Source organism: Apus apus, chromosome 16 (genome assembly GCF_020740795.1).
Source record: "Apus apus isolate bApuApu2 chromosome 16, bApuApu2.pri.cur, whole genome shotgun sequence".
In the NCBI taxonomy this organism is placed as follows: Eukaryota; Metazoa; Chordata; class Aves; order Apodiformes; family Apodidae; genus Apus; species Apus apus.
In genome coordinates this window covers 6,985,956-7,008,606 of record NC_067297.1, presented here as the reverse complement: position 1 = coordinate 7,008,606, position 22,651 = coordinate 6,985,956, and the positions used below count along the sequence as shown (strand labels likewise).

Here is a 22,651-nt window from a genome sequence, read left to right as displayed (position 1 = left end):
TCTCACATATAACTGATGTCAACACATGCCAGTTTTCACCATTGCCCTGTGGACCGTTCAGCTGAATCTGGCCAATTCCCAACAGTCCATGGTCTCTTTGTTTTGAGAAACATGCTTTAGCAGTGGTGTGCATGTGGAATTACCAGCTCTGAGTATAGCTATTTTATGTACTGAAGCATATGCACACACTTGCAGAAAAGGGCTGTGGCACAAATGGGTGATGTATTGTCAGTGCCTTCCTCTTAGTATGAAACAGCTTTGTTTGCATCTGTATATGGCACTGCACTAACTTGAGTGTTGTGAACTAGTTCAGAGACACTGTAGAGCAATTCAGCTAAATTAGAAGCCTGCATTTATCTGCTTTTAGAAGAAAGTCTATTTGTCTACAATCAAGATCATAGAGCTCCAAGATAGAGAATACCTAAACTGATGCTTGCGTTGTAGTATAATGATGAATGGTAAAGATTTTAAAATCTCTGATCCTGACAATGACTTAGAGTTCTGATGAGTCTTTTTAGTAGTAATGATATACGAATGATTTACAAAGCCTATTTGCTACTGAACGTTTGAACTTCCTTGACTGCTCAAACTGTAAAATGCTGCTTAATGCTGTAAGCAGTGGATTTCACTGGTGATTTCTTCTGCTATGGTGTTGCTGCAGGTGTGAAGTAACGTTCTTGGAGCAATTCACTCACTGGTATGTTCTGAAGGTTTTTTAACTGTGTAAAATTCCATTAAACTAATTATCTGGATTTGTATTCTTACTTCCTGCTGAGTATAAAGATAGAAACCTTTTATTGGAATCCAAATACCCTGTGATGGAAAATCACCTTCACTGCAAGATGTGGCAATGTTTCAGAATTGACAGTGTGCTGAGATGTGACCTTAGTGATAGAGGATTGAGCCAGAACTGCTTAAGTTAGCCTCCCTTTTATGGTTTCTCAGTTTGTTCTTGTTACATGGAATACTTTCCTCTTCATTAAAAAATGGCCTTATCTCTTGTGGTATCTGTGGAACTATGTGAAAAAGAGGAGAAATTTCTTCATTAAAGTTTGCAGAGAATACAGGGGCTTATCTAATCTCACTTCCACTTGGAGAAGTTATGGGTATAAAATGTGTTTGTCATGACAAAGTAATTTTATCAATTATATCTTTTAAAAAGCAGTAAAATTGCCTAATATTTGACATTTAAATCCCCTGTTTGAACTTGACAAAAGTAATAGTGAAGTACTTAATCAGGCCATGTTCACTGTATGTATTTATATGGCTTTTGGTGTCTGTTTCTTTAGCCATCTTCAGAACATCATTAGTGCAGGACAACTTCACCTTCTCTTGCAGATAAAATTAATTTTGAATCTGGTATCTCTTCTGTGTTTTAAATGCCTGGCAGAATGAATGGAGGCAATAGTGCTGGACACAACTGATGTATGAAGAGGAGTATTTCCCAGTAGTAGCCTTGTACTGTGCCTTCCCAGGTTGTACCACTGATACAGGCACGGCTGCTCCCAGTGGGTCAGAGAAAGTAAAGAGGTCCAAGTTTAAATGTGCTGCCTTCTAAAAAGCATCAGGTGTCTGGGTTAGAGGAGTATTTACTTCAGCAGCTTGTCAAAAAGTTTGAGATCTTTGAGAGAAATTAGTTGAGAGTAAAGCATCCTTGATTAATGTTTGAATATCTGTGGTCATGTATAAATCAGTATGATAGAACAGCTGCCACATGCCCTGTTTCCCTTTCTCAAGGAAAAAATCTGAATACACCTGTGAATAGTAAATAAATAAAAAATCATTTGGTTATTTTAAAATATGATTCAGTGCTCTAAGCAGTGCTGTGCAGTATTCAGTGGCTTCTGGGTTGTTTAATGTGCTTTTCACTTTTTAATGAAGGACCTTGGTTTTCATTAGTACAGTTTATATTTAATGTCTTTGTGGGTATAGTCAAATACCACCTATCAAAATGTCACCAGCCTTTTTCAGACACATGCATAACCTTTTCTACTTAGGACTTGCAGCCTATATCCTTATCAGGGAAAAGTGTGAATCCCTGATGAGTGTAACTGAAAGTGATACATGAAGTCAGCAGAAATCTTTCTACCCAGTGAGCTGGCAGGGTATGTTTATAAGCCAGCAAACTGCAGTGCTTTGCAAAATATTAGGGATCCAGAAGCACAATGAATTGTGTCTACAAGGTTTACAAAGCTAGGATTAAGACTGGCTGTAACGTCTAGTGCTGAGGATATACAGAGCACATTATCTGGTATATTTTCTGGGTTTCCAAACATACCTTAGATGCGTACAAAGAGCCTGTTAGAATATATTGGATGGCTTTTGTTAAATAAATGATATTGTTATCCTTAGGTTTTAGTTTTCTAAACAGAGCTGTAGCGAGTTTAAATTTCCTGCGCGGGGAAGAGGGGGGGCAGAATGTGGATCTTTTTCCTGTGATCAGGGTTGCTGATTACTTCTGAATAAGAAGTTGATTTTATTTCTGCACGTGTGAACTGGTAAATAGTGGGGAGCTATAAATACTGATGTTTGGTCACTGTTGACATGGATAATTGAGTTAAGTGTAGAAGCAGACTAGATTTCTGCCTGTGGTGTGTGAAGTGTTCATTGGTGTTTGACAGAATTTGCTGTTCAGGATGGATATCTTTGTTTTCCACTCAAAGAGCTAGATGGTTGCATTTGCTCTTCCTGACTTGCTTACTGTCATCCTGTGTAAACAAGATTTATTAATTTGGCTCTATCTTTGTGGTATTGCACTTCCCTGGTATTTGTGACTTAGGGCAGTGCTCCTCCCTGAGCCTGAGCTCATGTGTCAGATGCAGTGAGCCTGCCTGCTGCGAGCTTGAAAACAGGGTGGTTGGCACTGAGCTTCTAGTGCAGGAGATGGGTCATGATGCATCTGGAGTCATGCTCGCCAGGAGGATCTCAAAAATTACTCTTTCTGTCAATTCTGAAATGAATTGTTCATACGCCTGTCTGGAGCAGTTCAGGCACAATTGGTGCATCCTGAGTGAATATAGAAGTATCACGAAGTCACAAGCAAGGCACAATACTGTTGCTTGTGAGTGATGGCTGGTGTAAAATCAAATGCTAGGCTTGTGTCCAGGTTTCTTGTATTTTATCATCTTTTCGCTGTTAGTAAGTACCAGAACAAGATACACATCTAATGAGAGCCTAGCCACAAAAAACTCTAGGTAAACCACATAAAAAGCTGAAGAATTATATTGCATTGTTTGGAAAGCCTTTAAAAAAATGTCTTAATATACTTCCAAAAGATTTATATGCTGAACTAAAGCAGTGTTAACATGCTGAAATCAAAGACTAAAATATTTCTCTCATACTTCCTCCTCACATTTTCCTACTACTTTTTTCTTGCTCTTTCCATAAATGGATTCTGTCTTTTCTAATTTTTTTTCTGTCCTGTCCACTTTCCCTGCTATGCTTTATTGTTGTGCTTTTGCCTTCCTAGGCAGACTCATGCATTTTGTAATGCTTTTCTCCTCTGCCCGTCTTTTCCTGGTGTGCTTCTGACTTCTAGCATGGCTTTTGCGTCTCCTTTCTGCCAGACTTACTCTCTTCCACGCTTATGTTTTATCTGTTCATAATAATTGTACTCCCTGATGTAACGAGTTATGCAGTATTGTGGATTTCTGTCAGAGTGTTCTTGAGGACATCTCAATTTGTTAAAAATACTTCTATGAATGATGGGCTCAGACCAGCAACCCTGATGTATGGATTCAGCAGCACCTTTCTGGAGGTATTTTTCTGCTGCTGCGGACTCTGGGAAGGGACCAAAATGCATCATTCTCCACTTAGAAAAAGGGAAACCCAAAAGCTAAAAACCAAAAGAATACTAACCCTGCTAGTGTGTATGTGTGACATTTCCAGTGCTGAAGGTGAGCCCTGGAGGCAGGAACAGTGTTTATGGCAGGGTGCTCATCACTGGTGGTGGGCTTGCTGCTGCTAAATTTGTACTGATTGAATCTGTCCAACTGTTTAAAAAAGGGTGGATGGAATGACTGGCTGTTTAGTCTTTGATTCTTTGTGAGGAGCTGGAAGAAAAATAAAACAATGTTTGAACTCTGAGAAAGACAGCTGTGTGTATAGATGATACAAGGACTGCAAATGCTTTATAGGGAACTTTGTTCCTCTAATGCATTTTTGGGAATTTCACTGAAAGAACCAATTTTTCTGCCAAAACTTAGTAGTGGAGGTGGGTTCTTACTGGAAGCAGTTCCTTTTATATAAAGGAGAGAGGGCAAGGCTGGATACCTTAATCCTGCATGTTCTGCCAGAAAAGATGAAACTGGCATCTCCTGTACAATCCTAAATAACAAAGGGGAGGCTGACACAGGAGGGTGGTTTGCATGAAGGCGAGGTAGTTACTGCTGCCAGCCTGTTTGCAGGGAATTAGGCACTTTGAAGAGTTCTGACTGGGCTATGAACAAGCTGGCTAGAAGTTTACTGACACACCGTGTCCTATTGGTAGCCTCAGCTTGGCAGGGCTCCTCTGGAAAAATTAGAGATTCCTTTGGCAAAACACCACAACAAGGAGTGGGAGTGAAACACAGCTGTCTTAAGCCTGGGTTGAAACAGCAATCTTGCAGCTTGTCTTGCCAACTGCAGGAAAGCACAACATTTGGAGCATGAATCTAGTTTTCTGCCTGATGCTCGCTAATAGCAAGTCCTTAATTTCATCCTTTATCATCTCTTGTTGTTATCTCTGTGTGTTTAATTGAGAAACAGCTCTCTGAATAGCCCTCTGAGAACCTGTTTGAAAGTGACTTAGATCACTTGCACTAGGGCTGCATCTTGTCTTAATCTTTATCATATTTGAATTCCATTCTGAAGTGCCAAACAAACATGCAACATAAATAAGATACTATGTAAATAATTGTGTGGTTGGCAAAAGTGATTGGATTCTACAATTCAAATGCTTTAATCCAGAAGTGCCGACTGCGTTCCCTCTGCCAATAGGAATGATCACAGAAAGATGCGTATTTCCAGCAAGCATGAGGAACACTAGCCAGAGCTGATGTAAAATTACAATAAGCCAAATGTTTAACTGAGAAATTGAGAACTATTTTACTTTTCTAATGACGATATTTACCTCTGAGCAGGTGACTTCCACCTTAGCTTTAATGACTTTTCCTTTCTGAGAGTCATGCTCATCATGCAATAATAGCAGTCCTTGCTAAGTTGTCTGTCAATGTTTAGAAATCTTATACATTGAATGAACCCAGTGGCTTCCTGTGGGTTCTCTGGGTGACAATGCCTGAACAAAGGTTCTAATATCTTCTTTCTCTTTTCCTTCAGTCACTTGGGTGCATGCCCATAAGCACCTCTCCTTTATCAGGTTTCTGATTAAATAGAAACATGTTTCTTGAAAACAAATAGGCACAGCCTATTACAAGGTGATGAAAATTTTAGTATGTAAGTTTTTCTTACCTGTGCCACATGTAGTCACTGTCTAAAAATTAAAATAAGATCTATATGTCCTGTCAGCCCTCAGCTTCCTGACATGGGGACTAGTAAAACTTTAGCTGTGAGACTGTAGGGTTTCCTATCCACGTTCAGTTATACATTTAGGCACTTGAATTGTAAATAAATTGCCACTTGACCTTCTTCTCTGAGGTGAATAGCTTGGACCATATGGCTGGATGAGGCACCTTTCTGACCCTCTCTGAGGTGGTTCAGTTAGCTGTGCTCTGAGCCCACTGAAGTGTATCCACATCCTTCCACAGCTCTGGAGGCAGAGCTGAACAGTTTGTCCCTGCATTGACCAGGTGTGTGCCAAATGGAGATGATGAGTTGTTCTTATTCAGCATTTTCCCTAACATGTGAGTGAACTCTTCATATTTTTTCCTTCTCCTTGTAAGTCTTATTGCTAGTTTAACTCTGGCTTATTAAGTCTACCTGCTGTCTTTCTTGTCTGTGTGGAGGTCTGTCCATGTACAAGTAGGGGTTGTAAGCTCAGTTTTGTGAAATAAACAGAGAATGTGTGAAATAAATGGACTACTGGGGGAAAAAAGCTATTTGTGAACTCTCTTGAGTAGCTGAAATAGCACAGTAACTGCATTGCACTTGGGGAAAATTGTCTTGCTGCTGAAATCTCTTCCTTTTGGAAGATTTACAGCAGATGGAGCGGCCTGTGGCTTTGTTGGCTTCTTTGTGTCTTTTGGTGTTCAAATGGACTTGTAGTCAGACAGAGACCTCCCGCACAGCTTCTTTCCTGCTGTCACATTTTTACTCTCTGGGGTTACATAGTATTGAGAGCTGGGCTTCTGTTTCAGGCTGTTCACACGTTCCCTGCTATGCTTTGTTTAGATCGTGGCTTTTGGTGTGAGGCTGGGAGTGAAGGGGGTGAGATGCAGAGGGATGAAGTTAAATGTGATTTAACATGGGTGATCTCTTGGGGAGCTGTTTGGACTGAAGCAGTCCTGCTGTCTTTGTGCCAAGCAAACCTGCTTTGGTGCTTAATAGTGGGAAACATTGGCAAGCACGTTCCTTATGAGCTGGGTGGTTAAATTTATTGTCAATCACTAGAATAAGAAATTATTTATTTAAGAAAAGGGTTTCTTGGAATGCAGGTTTAAAAATTCATCAGTGATCCATTTGTTCTGTCTCCCTCGAGATTCTAAAACCTTTTTTTTTTCGTGCTGTGGCAGTGTGTTTTGCCACAAAAAAGAACATTTTTGTTGTGTAGTTCAGATCTACAGGCAAGATTGTGGGTGGCTGAGGAGATTAGTTAAATTTAACACTGATCTGATATGGCTACTAGGACACCCAAATAATGTTTCAGTCTTGGTCATAATTAAAAGAATGCAGAGATAGTTTACATCTGCCTTGAAGTTAAAAAAGCAATTTTCTAAGGTAGTTTTGTAGCAGTGCAAGTAGGCGTGCACATATTGGCCTGGAGCTGACAGGCTGGGTCTGGCAGATTTTGGCTTAAAACAGTAGTGGTGTGTTTAAGTGGCTGGGGTAGTCTGGGGGATACAAACTGCAGAAAGAAACTTGCTGCTGAACCCTGCCAAACTGGCAGTTCTTTTTTTTGTTTTAGATGAAGGACCTAGCTTGTACTTCTGACTCCTATGTGCATGTAGGTTTGTGGACTTGACATTTAGTAATACATGCATCAGTTTGATTTATGACCCAAACTCTGAAGGGCCAAGGAGAAAGAAAGCTGCATGCTTGTCTCACAGAAAGGAATGTACAAATGAGTCATTCCACACCACCCTTAATACCAGCATTGTAGAGGCAGCAGGTGGAGATGAAGGAAAAAGCTTGCTGGAAAATTCTAATCCATGATGTAACCTCATCCCACTAAAAATCTGCCTAATTTAGCCTTGGTTAGTTTATCTGAAAGACTTCAGAGAGGAAGTAAGTTGGATCTGTTCTGGGTTTGGTGAAAGATTAGGCACACAGATTTGCATTGTGTTTCTCTTTGGGAGGTAATTTGGCAAATCACAGCGAACTCTCTGTACAAATCTTAGTAAGAAATAGTAATTTCCTGCTCATTTAGTATGGTTTCCTAGTGGGCAAACTTTCCAGATAAACACTAGCCATGCTGCTGACAGCTAAGAGCAAAAGGCCTAGCCTTAACACTGTGTACCAGATGTTCTTCTTTTTTGTGCCTTTATAATTTTAATATTAAAAATAATGGCTTATGCTTCTGTTTTACTACTTGATCTTGCTGCATCACTGGGGGAGAAAAAGGCCTTGTAACTAAAGGGACTGAATGAGGAATTCTGATACCTCTGTCCAATTCTGTGTTCTACCACAGACTTCATACACTGGGGCTCTGAGTCCTGAATTCATCCCCCAGCTTGAATGCTGTCTTGAAGTGTTTGATGTCATTTCCCCTCAGAATTAGTGGCAAGGTGTCCAAGGAGGTCATTTAGTCTGTTGGAGATCTGATCTATTTTCTGAAGTTCCTATTCTTCTTTTTTACTAAAGAGGAAGAACTAATTATTGTGCATTTAGATGTCTATCTAAGCTGCCTGAAGATAGGTGCTGTGAATTCAAACCTATTATGTATGCATTCCCCTACCTGGAAGATGTCTCCTCAGTCTTCCCTCCTAGGAGCAGTTCAGGTCAGTAGAATGCTCTATCACATTGCAGCAGTATTGCCCATTCGCAGTACAAAAGCTACTAGGGATTGTTTAGTTCTGAAAATCAATGGGCATGCAGGATTAGCTGGGTATTACCTATAGTGTAGTGGAACTGATTAACACATACGTTTTAAGTATATATTATCACATCTGTTGAAGTTGACTGAGACATAATGTCTTGATGTCTTTGGTTAACACCCAGTAAATCTGAAAAGCAGGGCAGTGCAGAGCCCTGAGAGATGTCTTATTTGTCAAAGTGACAAATTGCCCTTCCTGATTCAAAGGACCAGGTTGGATGGCAGAGCTAAGTAGCTACTGGAGAAGGGGAGTGAGAGCATGGGAAAAATACCCTATTTGTTTAGGCTTGCCCTGTATTTTTTGTTGTTTGTTGCTCTGAGTTGAAGCTCTTTGTTTTCCTTCATCTGAAACAACAGCAGGTTGAGAGGAGCAAAGCCTCTGGGACACTCTGCCTCTCCCACTTCTCATTCTTATAAACTGTTTACAATCTCCTTCAGTTTTCTAGCTTTGTCTGGAAGAGTTCAGTGGGTCAGCTTTCCCTTTAGCTTCATCCATCATTCCAGTCAATTAGAAATAGTTGAGGGCCAATTGCCCAGTATTCCATTAACTGAGACACTTCAGATTGTTTAAAATAGCATAAAAGCCCTCTTTGTTGACCGTTGGGCAAGCACTGTAGATTTCCCTGTTGATGGGCAGTTACCGCGTGGCTGAACAGAACCCCAGTGTGTCTTGCAGTACTTGAGGGATGAATATTGCTACTACAGGCCTTGTCTGGGTTTTGATTCGTTCTCCTTCACCTCTGCCTCTTGCTTTCCCTGAAAGGTGTGATGCCTTCAGATAGTGAATTACCATGCCTGTTTGCAAAAAAAAACCAAAAAATTGCTCTTTGTGGCTTTCCAGAATTTCTGTAATTGAGGGCTTTTTTCAGTTGCTTAAATGTTCCTTTTTAACCTTGGTGCTTTAAAAACTCTTGGCATTATTTGTTAGTTGCTTGTTGTGTGTGTTTCTAAAGAACAAAGGAAGTGTGTAAGTGTTCAGGAAACAGTGCATTGTGGTGTATGGCTGAGTTCATTCTGGTAGCCCATGCCAGGACAGCCTGCTTTCATTTAGGGCTAACATTTTCCTTATGTTCTGAACTGACCAGCCTCAGGGCAGAGCTTGTCTGAGAGCTCTGACAGAGAGCTTGAAGCTTGCTGTACATTGATGTGTTTGCGTTCACACTGAGGTGAGCTGAGTCCATTGTCTATATCTATATTCATATGTGTAAAACCCACGTTTTATTTCACGTGACGTTTAGCCAGAGAAGTAGGCTTACTGAATGGAGATCAGTTTATCTGCAGCAAAGTAGATATTTATGTATTCTGATCTTAAAATCCTTGTCTATCTTGCAAACTCTCCTTCCAGCATTATGCACTGTCCAGTTTCAGTACGGCCTGGTCCGTGTGCTTTTCGTTGTTCCAGGGCCGTTTTGCCTGAATGTGTCATCACTTGATCCCAACTGTGCAGCAGTTTCCTCTGATTGTGAAGAGTTTGGATAAGTGTGACTGAGAACCTGTGCGGGGTGCTTAAGACCTGGACCTTGCTGTGTTTTTTGAACTGGAGTCGTGCAGCGTGTGGCCGTCCTTGAACATAAGGCCTTCATGCTTTTCCAGAAGGTGCCCTGCTTTGCAGTAGTGCAAGCACTGCTGTATGTGAGGGCTCACCTGTTTCTCTGTTCCTGAAACACAATCTAAATAGACTAAGACAGTCTCCTGTATGGCTGTCTCAGGTGATAGGTGGACAGAAATCAATCTGAACAAATCCAGGGCAGAGAGCACAGCAAGGATCTACCAGTTGTGGTGAAAGAAAGGGGGCTCTGGCAAGACAAGTGGTTGTGATGGTAAGCAGATTTGAGTCTTCAGCTGCTGGGGGAGCTACATCTTTTATTGGAGAAAGATCTGCCACAAATACAGTTCAACAACAAAAATTTAACAACCTTCATGAGTTTTCTTCCTCTTTGATGTCCCATTAGGATACCAATCTGATGCAGATCTCAAAATAGACTTTTTTTGATTGCTGTGTTCCTGCAAACTTGCCTTTTTTTGTCTTCCTTTCTTCTCCACATGCCTTCAGCAAAGCTCGAGGGCTTGATTGAGCTGGAAGCGCAGACCCGAGTTGGAAGAAGACCAGTGGGACAGAACGTCAACCTGAGATTGGATTCTGACAAAACTGATGTTTACCTGCTTTGTGCTTCTAAATAATCTCATGCTTTGCAGAGATTAGAGCTTTTAATAAGTAATTTAAAGAAAGAGTAGTAGTAGTAGTAAGAATCCACATGTAATTCAATTATCATTGTTGTCCAATGGCATTAATTATGCCCAGACTTGTGATGTGTTTCACAGGAGTTGATACACTTGAGCTTTGTCTGTGCTGGGGTTGGCTGAGGACAAGTATGTCCACTGGTGTAGAATCCAGCCTTTGTGCTCTGCAAAAACCTTCAACTTTGGTATCTGACAGTAGCCTGGAGTAAACAGTAGCCTGAATAGCCTGCATTGCAATTGACTGAACAAAGGGTATCTCTGGGAGAATGATGATTCAACGTACATGTTGTTAGTGTTTTTAAAGAGGGACTGTTTTATTTGAAGTAATAATGTGCAATTTTATATTTTTTCCAGACTCTTTCAGATTGTTTCATGGGCAGAAAAAAAAGGACTTTGTTTACTATTGTAAAGTAGGATGTCTGATCCTCCTGGGGGACGGGTTTTTTATTAAAAAAATATATAAAATCACTGCTTTGATGGAAATATAACTCTAGGAATTGAAATGGTGATGATTATAGAAGCTGTAGTATCCTAATGCAAAATAAGCCCTAGGAGATGTGAGTTCTAAATGGTAAATCACTCTGTTCTTTAACAAAACAAGAATTACTGTTATTTTATGATTCTTGCTTATTTTATAAGGTCTTTAGCTGTTTCATCTGCACTTAACTTTTACAGGCTGGGGATAAATTGATTGTTATTTTGCTTTTTAAATAGCTTGGCTTTTTTAAAGCATGCTGGAGATGCAAGCACAGATCAACAGGATAGGACTCATTTGGTACGCAGGGAGAAAAGCCATGACTACTGATACCCTGTGCAATAACTGGATTGGTATCTGTTCTCATAACTTGGTCTTGTTTTATGATCTCTTGGAAGGAGCCAAAGGTCATTATTTGAAAGAGACCTCATGGGTCATGCTTTGCAGTTCTGGGGGGATATGTCACCTTGAAGTGTGTGTGTTCATTGTAAGAGAACTCCTGCTGCCATTTCAGAGGGGCTGTAGGATCCCAGAGAACACTGACAGGCTTTAGTGGCCTTGAGCAGCTTCATGTGGGGCTTCTGCCCAGAGACCTAGGAGCTCTATTTAAGCTCAACCCTGAGGCTTCAGTCCATGCTTGGGCTGTGCTGGAGGAGTACTGGTCTCCAGCTTAACTACAGCCGTACTTTGCCTGGCTGAGGACCCTATTGATCCAGACCCTGACCTGCAGGCTGACTTCCCTGCCTGACCTCAGACTCGCCTTGACACTGTGCACCTGCCTAGCTGTCACTGGACCTGATTCTAACCCTGACCTGCAGATTTGCATCCCAGGTTGACCTTGAGCCCCCCTTGTTGCCTTGGCATTACTTCTTGGTTGGACTTGGCTACCATTTCAGGTCAGTCCTGCTTGCCTTGCTCAGGTGCTGTGGAAGTGAACCTCAGCCGGTGAGGTCCCTGCAGAGCCACCCAAAGGATCTTCAATACCATGTCTCTTTGGGAGCTGCTGGCCCTTGATTCATGCTCCCTGTGACACGATTTCTCTAGTTTTGCTGTTGTGGTTTGGGTTGTTGTGCCCTTTCAAAGGGAGGAGGGAGCCAACCTGCAGGAACTGTCATGTATCCGTCCTGAGGGTGTCCCGTTGAAGAGTACTGGAAAGAATCTCCCTTTAGATTTGGTCTTTCCAGATACTCAGGTCATGACAGTGGTTGCCCTGGCATGGCAGATCCCTCCTGTGCTGGGGAACACCCTCTTGTTTGACAATACAGGAAAGGCCACAGAGTTTTGGCCAGTGTTAGTCTGTGAAGAGGAGCTGCCTACTTGTTTTTGCTTTGAAAGCCCCCAGCGAGGTAAGTAAAGGAGTGTGTGTTGTTCTAAACTGGAATTTCCTACCTTTGGAAGGAAGGGAACTACAGGTAGAATTACTTATTAGGAGTGTCATTTTCCAGCTCTATCTGGAAACATGTGTTTTACTTTGAGTAATGAGGCTTGCCTGCCAAATGTTTGGAATCCAAGATGCTGGGATGTACTTAGCAAAAGAGTGTCCTAAATACTGACTTAGAAGCTGAGCACAGAAGAAGATGGTTAAAAGGGATAATGTGTCCCAGTTTCTGCAATTTGTGATGACCTAAAATCCTTAATGATGGAAGCTAAAAACAGATAACAGAATCTCTGCATCTTTTCTACATTAATGTTAGCTTATGACAACTCCAAGTTAGTGACGTGGAGGAAGTACTAGTTTTGAAGATCAAAGAACCACCCCCGTAAGCTACTTCAGGGAAGACTAAGCTGGGTGATAGGCTGTCCTCTTTGCTCACTGTTCATATGCTGTCCTCAGTAGATCACACAGGAAGATGCAGTCTGGTTAGTTGTCTGTGTTGGGATATCTACCTTGAACTTTGCAAGCTTTTCTTCTTCCCGATGCTTAGGACAGTCTCTTGCTAAGAATAGTTTTCTCTTGTAGGAATGCGGGTCTGTACCACATCTCCCTGAATCTTCATTTTAGAAGCAGCCAGAGGATAAAAACTAGTTCAGATTTCATTTAAAGTCAATATGCTCTAGTTTGCCATTTGCTCATGTTTAAGTGCCCAGCTTTAAAGATTTCCTTTGCAGATTCAGGCAGTCTGAATACAAAGGAAGACTTATTTTTTTTCATAAAGAAAAAGTTTTGCAAGAGCTCAACGAGCCAAAGATTCCATTCTGCCTTCCGTCTCCTAAGGTTTATTACCACAAAGCAGAGTTTGCTTCTGAAGAATCTGTAGGGGAACAAAAATGTAAATTAATGCAGTCACCTCAAGGTTAAATGACACTTTCTCCCTATGGAGCTTAGTAAAAGACCCTGCTCCTGTTCAGCAGCGACTTGGAAAGTCACTCAGAAGGATAATGTCCTTCAGGGCTTGCAGAAAACAGGGCACAGCAAAGGGGGTAATCCAGAGTTCATATTTGGGATTAAATCAATGTTACAAATTAAAATGTTGTAGTTCCCTTGCAGTGAAGTTGCTCACAGGTAGAGAATGTTTAAACCTTGATATAATTAGGCTCAACACCTGCATGGCAACAGTTTCATCCCAGTCATTTATTTTCCTGTGATGTGAGTAGGTACACTGAATTTGCTGTGGTGTTCTCTTTAGGGAAAGTGTATCGACTTTGTAATTTAGGGCCTGGTGTCATTCCATTCCCCTTTTTTTTTTTGTTTGCTTTGTTTTGTTGTGTAGGTTTTTTTTAATCAAAAAAGTGTCTCTCTGTATACGTGTGTGTGTATACATATATATGTTCTTTAATAAGGGATGTTCTTTGTGTGCCTTTTTGACAAGATTGTGCAAATAGAAGCCTTGCTTTGGCTTTGAGGCCTGTGTAGCCCAGTATCTTCAGGGTATATAATGAAATGAACAGTATAATTTCATTTTATGTAGTTGAGGATTCATAATTTTGAGGAAAAATCTTTTTTTCTCAGTGTGTAAGTTGGTTCCTTTTTGACCACTTGCTGTGAAGTGTCTGAAATACCATCTACCTTCATACCTTCCTCTACCAAAGGGGAGCTTCTCTGGTTTCTGTGGTGAGATGCACAGTCGTGTAACAAAAAGGAAAGTTCAGACCTTAGTGCTGGTGAGATGCTCTCTTTGGGCAGTATTCCTGAAAGTACTGGCCTTTGATCTACCTTCTTTGTGTTTAGTGCTTTTTTATGTTGTCTAGCGGTTACAAAATTTAAATAATCTTATATCCAGTTAGATCTGATGGACTTAGGGAAGGTATCAGAAGGATGGCATTTCATATAATTCAAGTATTAATCTCTAGCTATCCATTTTTAAAAATTATCATTGTTTTGTACAGTTTGAGAAAGGTGTCAGTTTAATAGGAGGTCTTGATGTTTTGCAGCTTTTGTAATCTGCAACTGAATATCAAATGCAAGTAAACTTTAAATGGTATATAAGATTAACTGCTCTGAAAGCCAGTGGTCCTCTTCACTGTGGAACAGAATGAATGGTTTTAGAGGCAAAAATTCCACTCCTTCTATGCTGATGTTGAAGAGAAAGCTTAAAGTAGGTTTAAATATAAGGTAGTAGTCTGCTAGTCTGTAGTAGGTTGTTTCTAAATTTGAAGTCCTGAATAGATGCTTCACATGATTTCCTTTTACTGAGCTGAGCCCAGCCACACCAGCATCATTGCAGCCTCCTTTTTTGACACAGTCAAGACTTCTTTCTCTGGATTTCTACTTCAAGTCATTGGGTAAAATATGATTTTCAATTGAGAAAGCTGAAATCAGTAAAATAGTTAATCCATGACAGTAGAAGTGAAAAGTTTATTTATTTATTTTTTACCTGCTTCTTTAGGAACAAAGCCCCAGTAACCAGACATCAATAGCAATGATGCAAGAGCCTCAAGAAATGGTGGAAGAGACAGTTACTGTGGAGGAAGACCCAGGCACTCCCACTTCCCATGTGTCTATTGTCACTTCTGAAGATGGAACCACAAGGAGAACTGAAACCAAGGTGAGAGGTTAAAAACCACTGAGGAAAATAACCAATTATCACCTAATCACAAAAACAGTAGGGAGTAGCATGAGTAATGGCAATCATGCAGTTGTAGTTCTCAGTGATTTTGAGAGTTCTGTTTGCTAGAAGAGCTGTGTTTGAGGCTTTTGCAGTTTTGTCTCTGTCTGGTTGCTCCCTTTCAGCTCTGTACGTACATTAATTCATGGAGCTGTGAACTGAACAGTAGAAATTACCCAGGTTAACCAGACAAAAACACTAGAAGCCATTTCCAGACTGTTTTTTCTTCTAAGATTCACTTTCGTTTCCTGAATCAGTTCACAGAATAGCCCTGCAAACACATATGGTGATATGAGAATTAGATGAGTTGGTAGGGCTTGGAGTAAATTACTTTTTGCAGCTGAGGAGAATGTGCTTGGAAATGTCTTCAAATTAGTTACAATCTATAATAAAAATGTGTGATTATGCATTTGTCCTTTAGAACAAGAAACATCCTATTTAAATAACATCACATCATTTAAATTCTGCAACAGTCTTAGGAATGGCATTTTACTCCTCATGCTGGGGAAAGCTGGGTGTGTTCTGAAGTGACCAGTATCTCAGGTTTGGCTGGACTACAGGTGTTGCACATGTTCTGATTTTCCTGATGTCTTCTTGTTCCCTTGTGCAAAATAATTTTGCCATCTCTGTTGAGCAGGTGCTATATGTTTGTGGCTGCCTTGTATGCTTTGGGTACCACTGGAAGATTAATATGCCTTGTCATTTGGATCTTGGAAGTTGAGCTGAAATCTGTCAGGTTTTGGTCTTGTGAAAGACTATGGGTGATTCCCTTTTTAAAAACTTGTAAGCATCACTGATGATAAAAAAGAGACTGTTGAACTGTTTTCCTGTGTTAAAAGGAGTGGAACAGAGGTCACTACATGAATGAGCGTTTGTTTTTAATAGCATTCCAGAATTGCAGTCCTCTAAAATACCTATTCAGGACATCAGATTCTGAGGTTGGAGTAAATGAATGTTGATTTCCTGAGGTCGCTGGGCCTGCACACAAGCTGAGTAGCTGCTTTAACATTTGTTGTAGTTACTTAGAAGATAAATAAAAGTGGCCTGTTTTCTCATTGTTGGAAGGAGATGAAGGTCTTAAAAATAAAACAAAAGCAAAACCCCCCAGATTTTCAAAAGCTCTTCAAATAATCTGTGGTTTATTTGAAAGAAATTGTTTTCTCTTTAATGGCGGTAACAACAACTGTTACTTACAGGAAGGAAGTGATAAAGGGGTAATGGACGCCTTTTTTATATGCAGTAACTGCAGTGCTTGGTTGTAGGATACTGTAAGTGCAGCTGTGGAAGGGAATAAAATGGTAGTTAAGACTGTAAAAATAGAGGAGAGGCCATGCAGTAGTCTCTAGATAACGGGACCACATGGAACGAAATAGTTTGTCTGTAACAGTCATGCCACTGATAAAGCTGCATATTTGTCATGGTGCAAAAGGTGTGATTTTCTCCTGTGTGTGGTGTATCTGCTGTTGTTCGGTCTTCCCGCAGAAAAGGACAGTGGTAGCTCCAAAACAGGCATTTTATCTGTATATGGGTAAAGAAAACTGGAAAACCAGCAACCCCAGAACTACCCTAGAACTTCCAAGGTTTCCTGTTACTGTAGTTCATTTCACACACTGAAGTATGTCCAGAATGGAGAAGAGGGTACATAGCTGTCTTGCTCTGCATTTATGTTGTTTCTAGTAATGTCACTATTGCGACGTTTTTCCTAGTATTTCTTTGCTAAGAAGACCAACTTGTGATTTTAAAAAATATCCAGTTATTGAGAAAGTGATTCTGAATCATGAAAACACAGAAGGGATTGGCTTAGCCCTAACTCAGTCAGAAGGGGTGCGGTGACTTTGCTGAGGTGATTGTTTTCTCCTGTGCTGGTTTTGGCGGGATTTTGGGTAGCAGGGGAAGGGCCCCGGGGGTGGCTCCGGGGAGAAGCTGAGGAGCTGCCCCAGCTCCGAACCCAGCCAAGGAGCCGTGAGAGGGACAATAGATGCGCCTCTGCCATTAACATACGAAAGAGCAGCTGTAACACCTGAGCAGAGCGAGCGGTTAGGAAGAAGAGCTGAGCTGCAGAGGTGAAAGGCAGCGCTGGGGTGGAGGTGCCGGGGGTTGGTGAGGAGGAAGGTGCCCAGGCAGAAGTTTTCCCTGCAGTCTATGACGAGATGGCAGCTGTCCTGCTGCATGCGTGGAGGAACGTGGTGGAACATTCTCTGGGAGTGCCAGGAGGGGTGAATTTGGCCAGTGACTTGGATTTTGTGGCCAGTGGACTCTGATGATGCAGCTGTGGAGGCCCCCGGGCCAGGAGAGGGGCCTGTTCCTGAAGCAGCCGTGACTGTGGGTCTCATGGAGGAGAGGTTCGTGAGGAACTCTCTCCCCTGGGGAAGCAGGGGAGGACTGTAAGGAATCCTTCCTGAGAAAGGAGCAGCAGGAGCCACCAGCCTGTGAACTGACTCCAAAGGAGGGAGAGAAACCGGGAACAAAGTAAGTTGGGCCCAGGAAGAAGGAGGGGTGGGGGGTAAGGTATTTAAGCTCTGCGCTTTGTGTCTGTGTCCTGTGAGCATCTGATTAGTGTGAAATTAAATTATTATCCTTGTCCTTTGTCTCGACCCATGAGCTTCTCGTTGGGCTTTGTCCTCCTCATCCCGGAGTGTGTGTGAGGGGAGAGCTGAGTGAGGCCACGGGCTGGTTCTTTGCTGTCGTGTTGGGCCCAAACCACGACATCTCTGAAGTGGTTTTGTTTTGATTTTTTTTCTTGCTCTGATAATATGGGACAGATTTAACAGCTCTTAGATATGAATATGAGGTCAGATTTTTTAATTTATTTTTTTTCTTAAATCGCATCAGTGTTCAGCTTTGCTTTTTGTTTTGGTAGGGAATGTGGAAATCTGTTGTCACTGGGGTTTAGTAGCATCAGTTAAGTGTCCTGGAGTTAATTGGCATTGACTTACTATCACTTCTAATAGGCATCATCATAGTGCTTTTATAGGTCATACTATTGTATGTGAGAGTATTAGACAAAAGTAAGTTTCCTGGTATCTCTGTGCAGTGACAAAATATTCTGACCTTGCTGCTCAGATGAGGACAGTGAAGGAAAACATTTCTCTCTGAGAGATGCAAATATATGCCTGCTGGGCATGCACTGTGCAGTAGTAGGATCTTTGAGCCCAGAAGCTGCTGTTCTGTCTTTACCACTTTCTGCCATGATTTGATTAAAAAAAAAAAAAAAGAGGAAACAAAGGCCACACCCAAAAAACCACCAAAACAAAAACCCCACCAATCTGGCCTTGCTTTAAGTGTGCAGGTTCTTCTTATCCTTCTAAAGCAGCAATATTTCCTATGGTGAGAATCCTTGCATTTATTTTCAGTAATATCTAATCTGCTACTTAATAAGGGTTCTGTTTAAAGATGTGGTGGTTGCACTGTGTTACTTAAATGTTAGTGGGTTTATGTTTATGCTCAGCTTTTTTTTTTTCACTTTGAGCAGTCAAATAAGGGTAAGTAACAACATACAGATAAAGGTTCTTATGCTCTACTTTGCTGTACTTGCTCTAGACTTCCTTGAGGAAGGGTTTCGAACCTTTATATTTATTACCTCTGTAACTGGAAGGCTCTACTGAGCAATGCCAGTCACAATCTCCAGCATATTTGTCTTGTAAAGGAAGTGGAAGCACAAGCTGCATCCTCAGTAACACAGGTCCAGGGTTTTTTTTAAGAGCCAGAGAAACCATAGGTATTTTCCAAGTGTGTGGTTGCTTTTCTGGGTAGCTTATGTGTGAGTAGTAGTCAACTTAATGCCATTTAGTGTGCATTTTTTTTGATTCTACAGGAGAAAATTGTAATTTATTTTTTGCTAAATTGTATGAATCTAACTTGCTGGAGAGTGATGCCTCTGAAATTACTCCTCTAGAGATGAAGCATGATAAAGCTGTAAATGTGAATTCTCCTCTATACTGCTGTTCCCTTATTTTTCCCCTGCTGTTATTTCAAAACCGTAATCTATAAAGGTTATTTTCTTCAGTAGCATATTAAGTAAACAACCTTAATCCAGAAGCATTGACAGCTTTGAAGATGGTGATAGCAGTGAAGCAGGAAGAAAGCATGATAAATATTAGAAATATTTTAAATTGAGAACATCTGCCTTTTCAACATGAGATATCTGAGTAATTTTCCCCAAACTGTTACTCTCTTATTACTATACTGACTAAGTCTCTACATAACATTCACTGCACAAAAGAGGTGTCAGATAATACTGCATTTCAACTTTATAATCTCTCTGGAAGCCAAATACCTATCACACTAAGACAGTGAAAGTCACCTTGGGGAGAAGACTACCACTTACTGCTTGTTGGCTGGAACTCTGCCGTGTGTTAAAGGCAGCCTGTTTGTAAGTGGCTCAAGAGAACCCAGTAAAGCAAATTAGATGTATGTGTGTTTGTGTTAATGTTTGGTTTTTCTCTGTCTTCAGGCACCTTCTGTTTTTATCTTTGAAGTGTTAAAAGATTTGAGAGATTTAGGTCACTTTTACTCATTGAAAATGAAGTTTTACGATAACAAACTGTGAAATAAATCTTTGTATGAAGTTGTTTCCTTTTCAGTCCAGCCCTTTGCCTTGTCCTTTCTCATACTCTGCAAGGCCAGATCCTTCCCAACATGGATTCACTAAGTGCTCCTCCCACTTCCTAGCACCGGCACTGGGAAAGTGCGTGTAACTCACTCTTGAGTTGTGGTGATGCCAGGTACCCCAAGATGCAGTTCTTCAAAACTTCACAGAAAGTTGAACGGAATTAAGTAACAGAGCACAAATGGGATTCAGCCAAAGCCGAGGACCTTTTGAAAATGTGCAATGTTAGGCTTAAAATTGAAGGGGAGAAATTTGAGCTGTTTTTCTGAAAACCTACAGAGAGACTTCTTACACACCACATAATAGAAGGGCAATAGCTTCAGTCTGCTTGGGCTGATTAATTTGTACAGCCCGTAGTTAAAAAATAAGCTCTCAGAAATGTCAGAATGTTTTTGTTCTCACACATTCCTTCTAATCTGTTTTTCATTTTGTGACATAGTTTCAACAAAATCTTTAGCCCTGTCAGTTTTTATAATGTACTTTATTTATTAAAAAAAAAAGGGGGGGACCAAACCAAAACCAACCTCAATAACAAAATGGAAGGCAAAATTACAGGTGCTGGTTAAGATGACTGTATTTTACCCTGATAGCCCATTTCAACTGACATCTCAGTGCTGTCTTTTCTCTTCCTGTGTCTGAGCACTGTGCTCTTTGAGGGATCCACTTGTATCATCTGCATAGGCATCCAGTAAGTCAAATCATTTGATATTTTCATGTTTGTTCAGAGGGATGAGAGGCAGAAAAATATAAGATTTTTATTTTTCCAGAGGGCTGATATATTGGAGCCTTATCTTTTTTTACTGTGGTTGAGACCTTAATATAGTTTGCGGGAAAGAAAAAAATTGCCTATGTATTTTAAGCATACTCAGACAACTTCTTCATAGGAAAGCAATCCAGAGCTTTCATCTGGAACTCTGAAATTGTAGCACTGAAACAATTGAGCACTTTTGATTTATAATTGGGCTAAAAAGCCTCTTTAAACAGGTTTTCTTTATAGATGGAAAGTAAACAGAAGAAGTCAAATTACACTTTCTCAGAGTAACTTGTATCTCTAAATTTTTCATTAGAGCATATCTGTAGTGAGGAGTTCATGCTAATAAATCTTTCTTGAGATTGGATGCATCTGAAGGATCAGGTGTCTCTCAGAGAAGAGTTTTCTTGGACTCCCACTTGGAATTGCTTCTTTCTGGCTAATGCATCAGTATTAAGGAAACCACAAAAATGTTGGGAGAGAAGATTACTGTGCTGTCAGCTGCTCACGACTGCCTGTGTTCTTTTAAGAAATATAAATGAGACATTCCCTTGAGCTGGATTTCCTGATATAAAGATGTTTGGTTTGTTGGAGTTGGATTTTTTTTTTCTTTGCTCGTAAACCTAATAAATGGACCTTCCTCTGTGTGCTGGCTAATTGCTTCTGAAAAGCTTCCCTTTATTATCCTGTAGGCAACAACGTCTGTTTATCACATGATAAATCTTCTGTCTCAAAGCCTACCCCTGACAAATGAGGCATGAGTGCAAATACTCTCTCTAAAAATATAAAGAGACTTGATTTGATTTCCCCACCATAACACCTTCAGCATTATTGAATGTTTTTATGCTATGAGAAATGTGTACTTTAATGCTTGAGTGAAATGTTCCTTTTTATGTGTTTGACAAAGGGATTTTCATTGTCCTGATTCTTTCCATTCATTAATAGAGGCAGCCTTCAGAAAATTACAGAGGTGAAGCTGTGCTGACATTGTAAACTCGTTCTTACATGTTCTGGATGATGCTAAGTGTGTCTTTTTGACTAGCAACAGCCATTGAAAGACAGGAAATAAGACAAATTCAGAAAAAATCCCAAATCAATCTCTTCCATTCTGTGTTGGCCTTGTAAAAAAATAAAATATCTGTAAATACTCTGTACAGCACCAGACCGTGGTGAAAAACTCATTAAGTGTAATGAGGAAGTCACAGCTTGTCTAGGAATTGATTTTCAGTGTTCTGAAATTTTTATGGACATGTACTGAATAGTTGTACACAATTGTCCTTATTGTAACATTTCTGCATTGTTACCTCATCCTGTGTGACAATACCAGTGATTCTCAAAAAAAATAATTTAACAGTGAAAAATGAGCAGGAGTCCAGAATTGGCAGTAGAAGTGCAGGGTGAAGAGGTAAAGCAGGCATGCCTCTGCTGCAAAGCTTTCATCCAAGGATCCTGCGGGTCAAAGTTTGTTCCTACATTTGTGCTGTTGCTGCAGCCAGACATGGTTTATCAGATATCTTGCATTGTCTGATCTTGACAACTTCATGAAAAATTACACGTGACAAACTATGTGTGCATGGCAACACAAGTCTTGAAAAGAGAAACTCGGAACGAGATTTAAGATATCTGGCTCCCTTTGAATAGTGCTGAAAGAAAGGGCTTTGGGAGGTTACGTGAGTGCTCTTCCTGGCATCTAGAAAGCTGCCTCTTTGTTCCTTCCTGGGCAAAAGTATCAATTTCTGATTAATCAGGTTCTTGAAACACTACCTTCCTTCCTGTTTATTCGCGTTACTAGTTCCCAAATTCAAGAACACAAAGGCATCCAGTTCTGTCATTGCTTTGCAAAACTCACATTTCAGGCCTGGGAAATGTTGCTTTTCCTACTCTTAGAAGATCACTTATGAACATAGTACTTTCAATAAAACTTTTGTTTCAAACTTCAGGAGGAGAGTACTGAGCTGTGCTGCCTTGTGCATCTCTACTTTACTAAGAGTTACTGTAAGCCAAGCCAGCTCTTTTTTTTTTTTTTTTCTCTAAATGGTGTCTAGTTTTTAAATGCCATGACAATAGTCATGCTGATAACTGAGTAGGAATGGAAGTATCGTTTGCTGGTAATAACTAAAAACCACTGTTGGATTCTATGTAATGAAACTGCTATTTAGTTTCTAAAATTCTTTCTTTCAGTTATACTTTAAATTAGTGTTAAAAAGTAAGTTTTTGAAGGTATGGAAGCCAGCATCTTTCCTCATGTTTACTTGCTGAGGAAATCCCTTTGGATTGAAGAGGAAAATTCTTTCAGCTCCAGCCCAAATGAGATGCTTAGTATGTGTTGGTACCTGGCTAT

At 40.5% G+C, this 22,651-nt stretch overlaps 1 protein-coding gene across 12 annotated transcripts in view; it reads left to right on the top strand.

The window, feature by feature from the left end:
• ARVCF (ARVCF delta catenin family member) overlaps positions 1-22,651 on the top strand; it is a 249,036-nt gene that overhangs the window by 146,409 nt on the left and 79,976 nt on the right. For all 12 annotated transcript variants that reach the window (XM_051634294.1, XM_051634300.1, XM_051634301.1 and 9 more), the window contains one exon: positions 14,732-14,890. In XM_051634294.1, the coding sequence (XP_051490254.1) occupies positions 14,732-14,890 (159 nt within the window). The remainder of the gene's footprint in view (positions 1-14,731; positions 14,891-22,651) is intronic.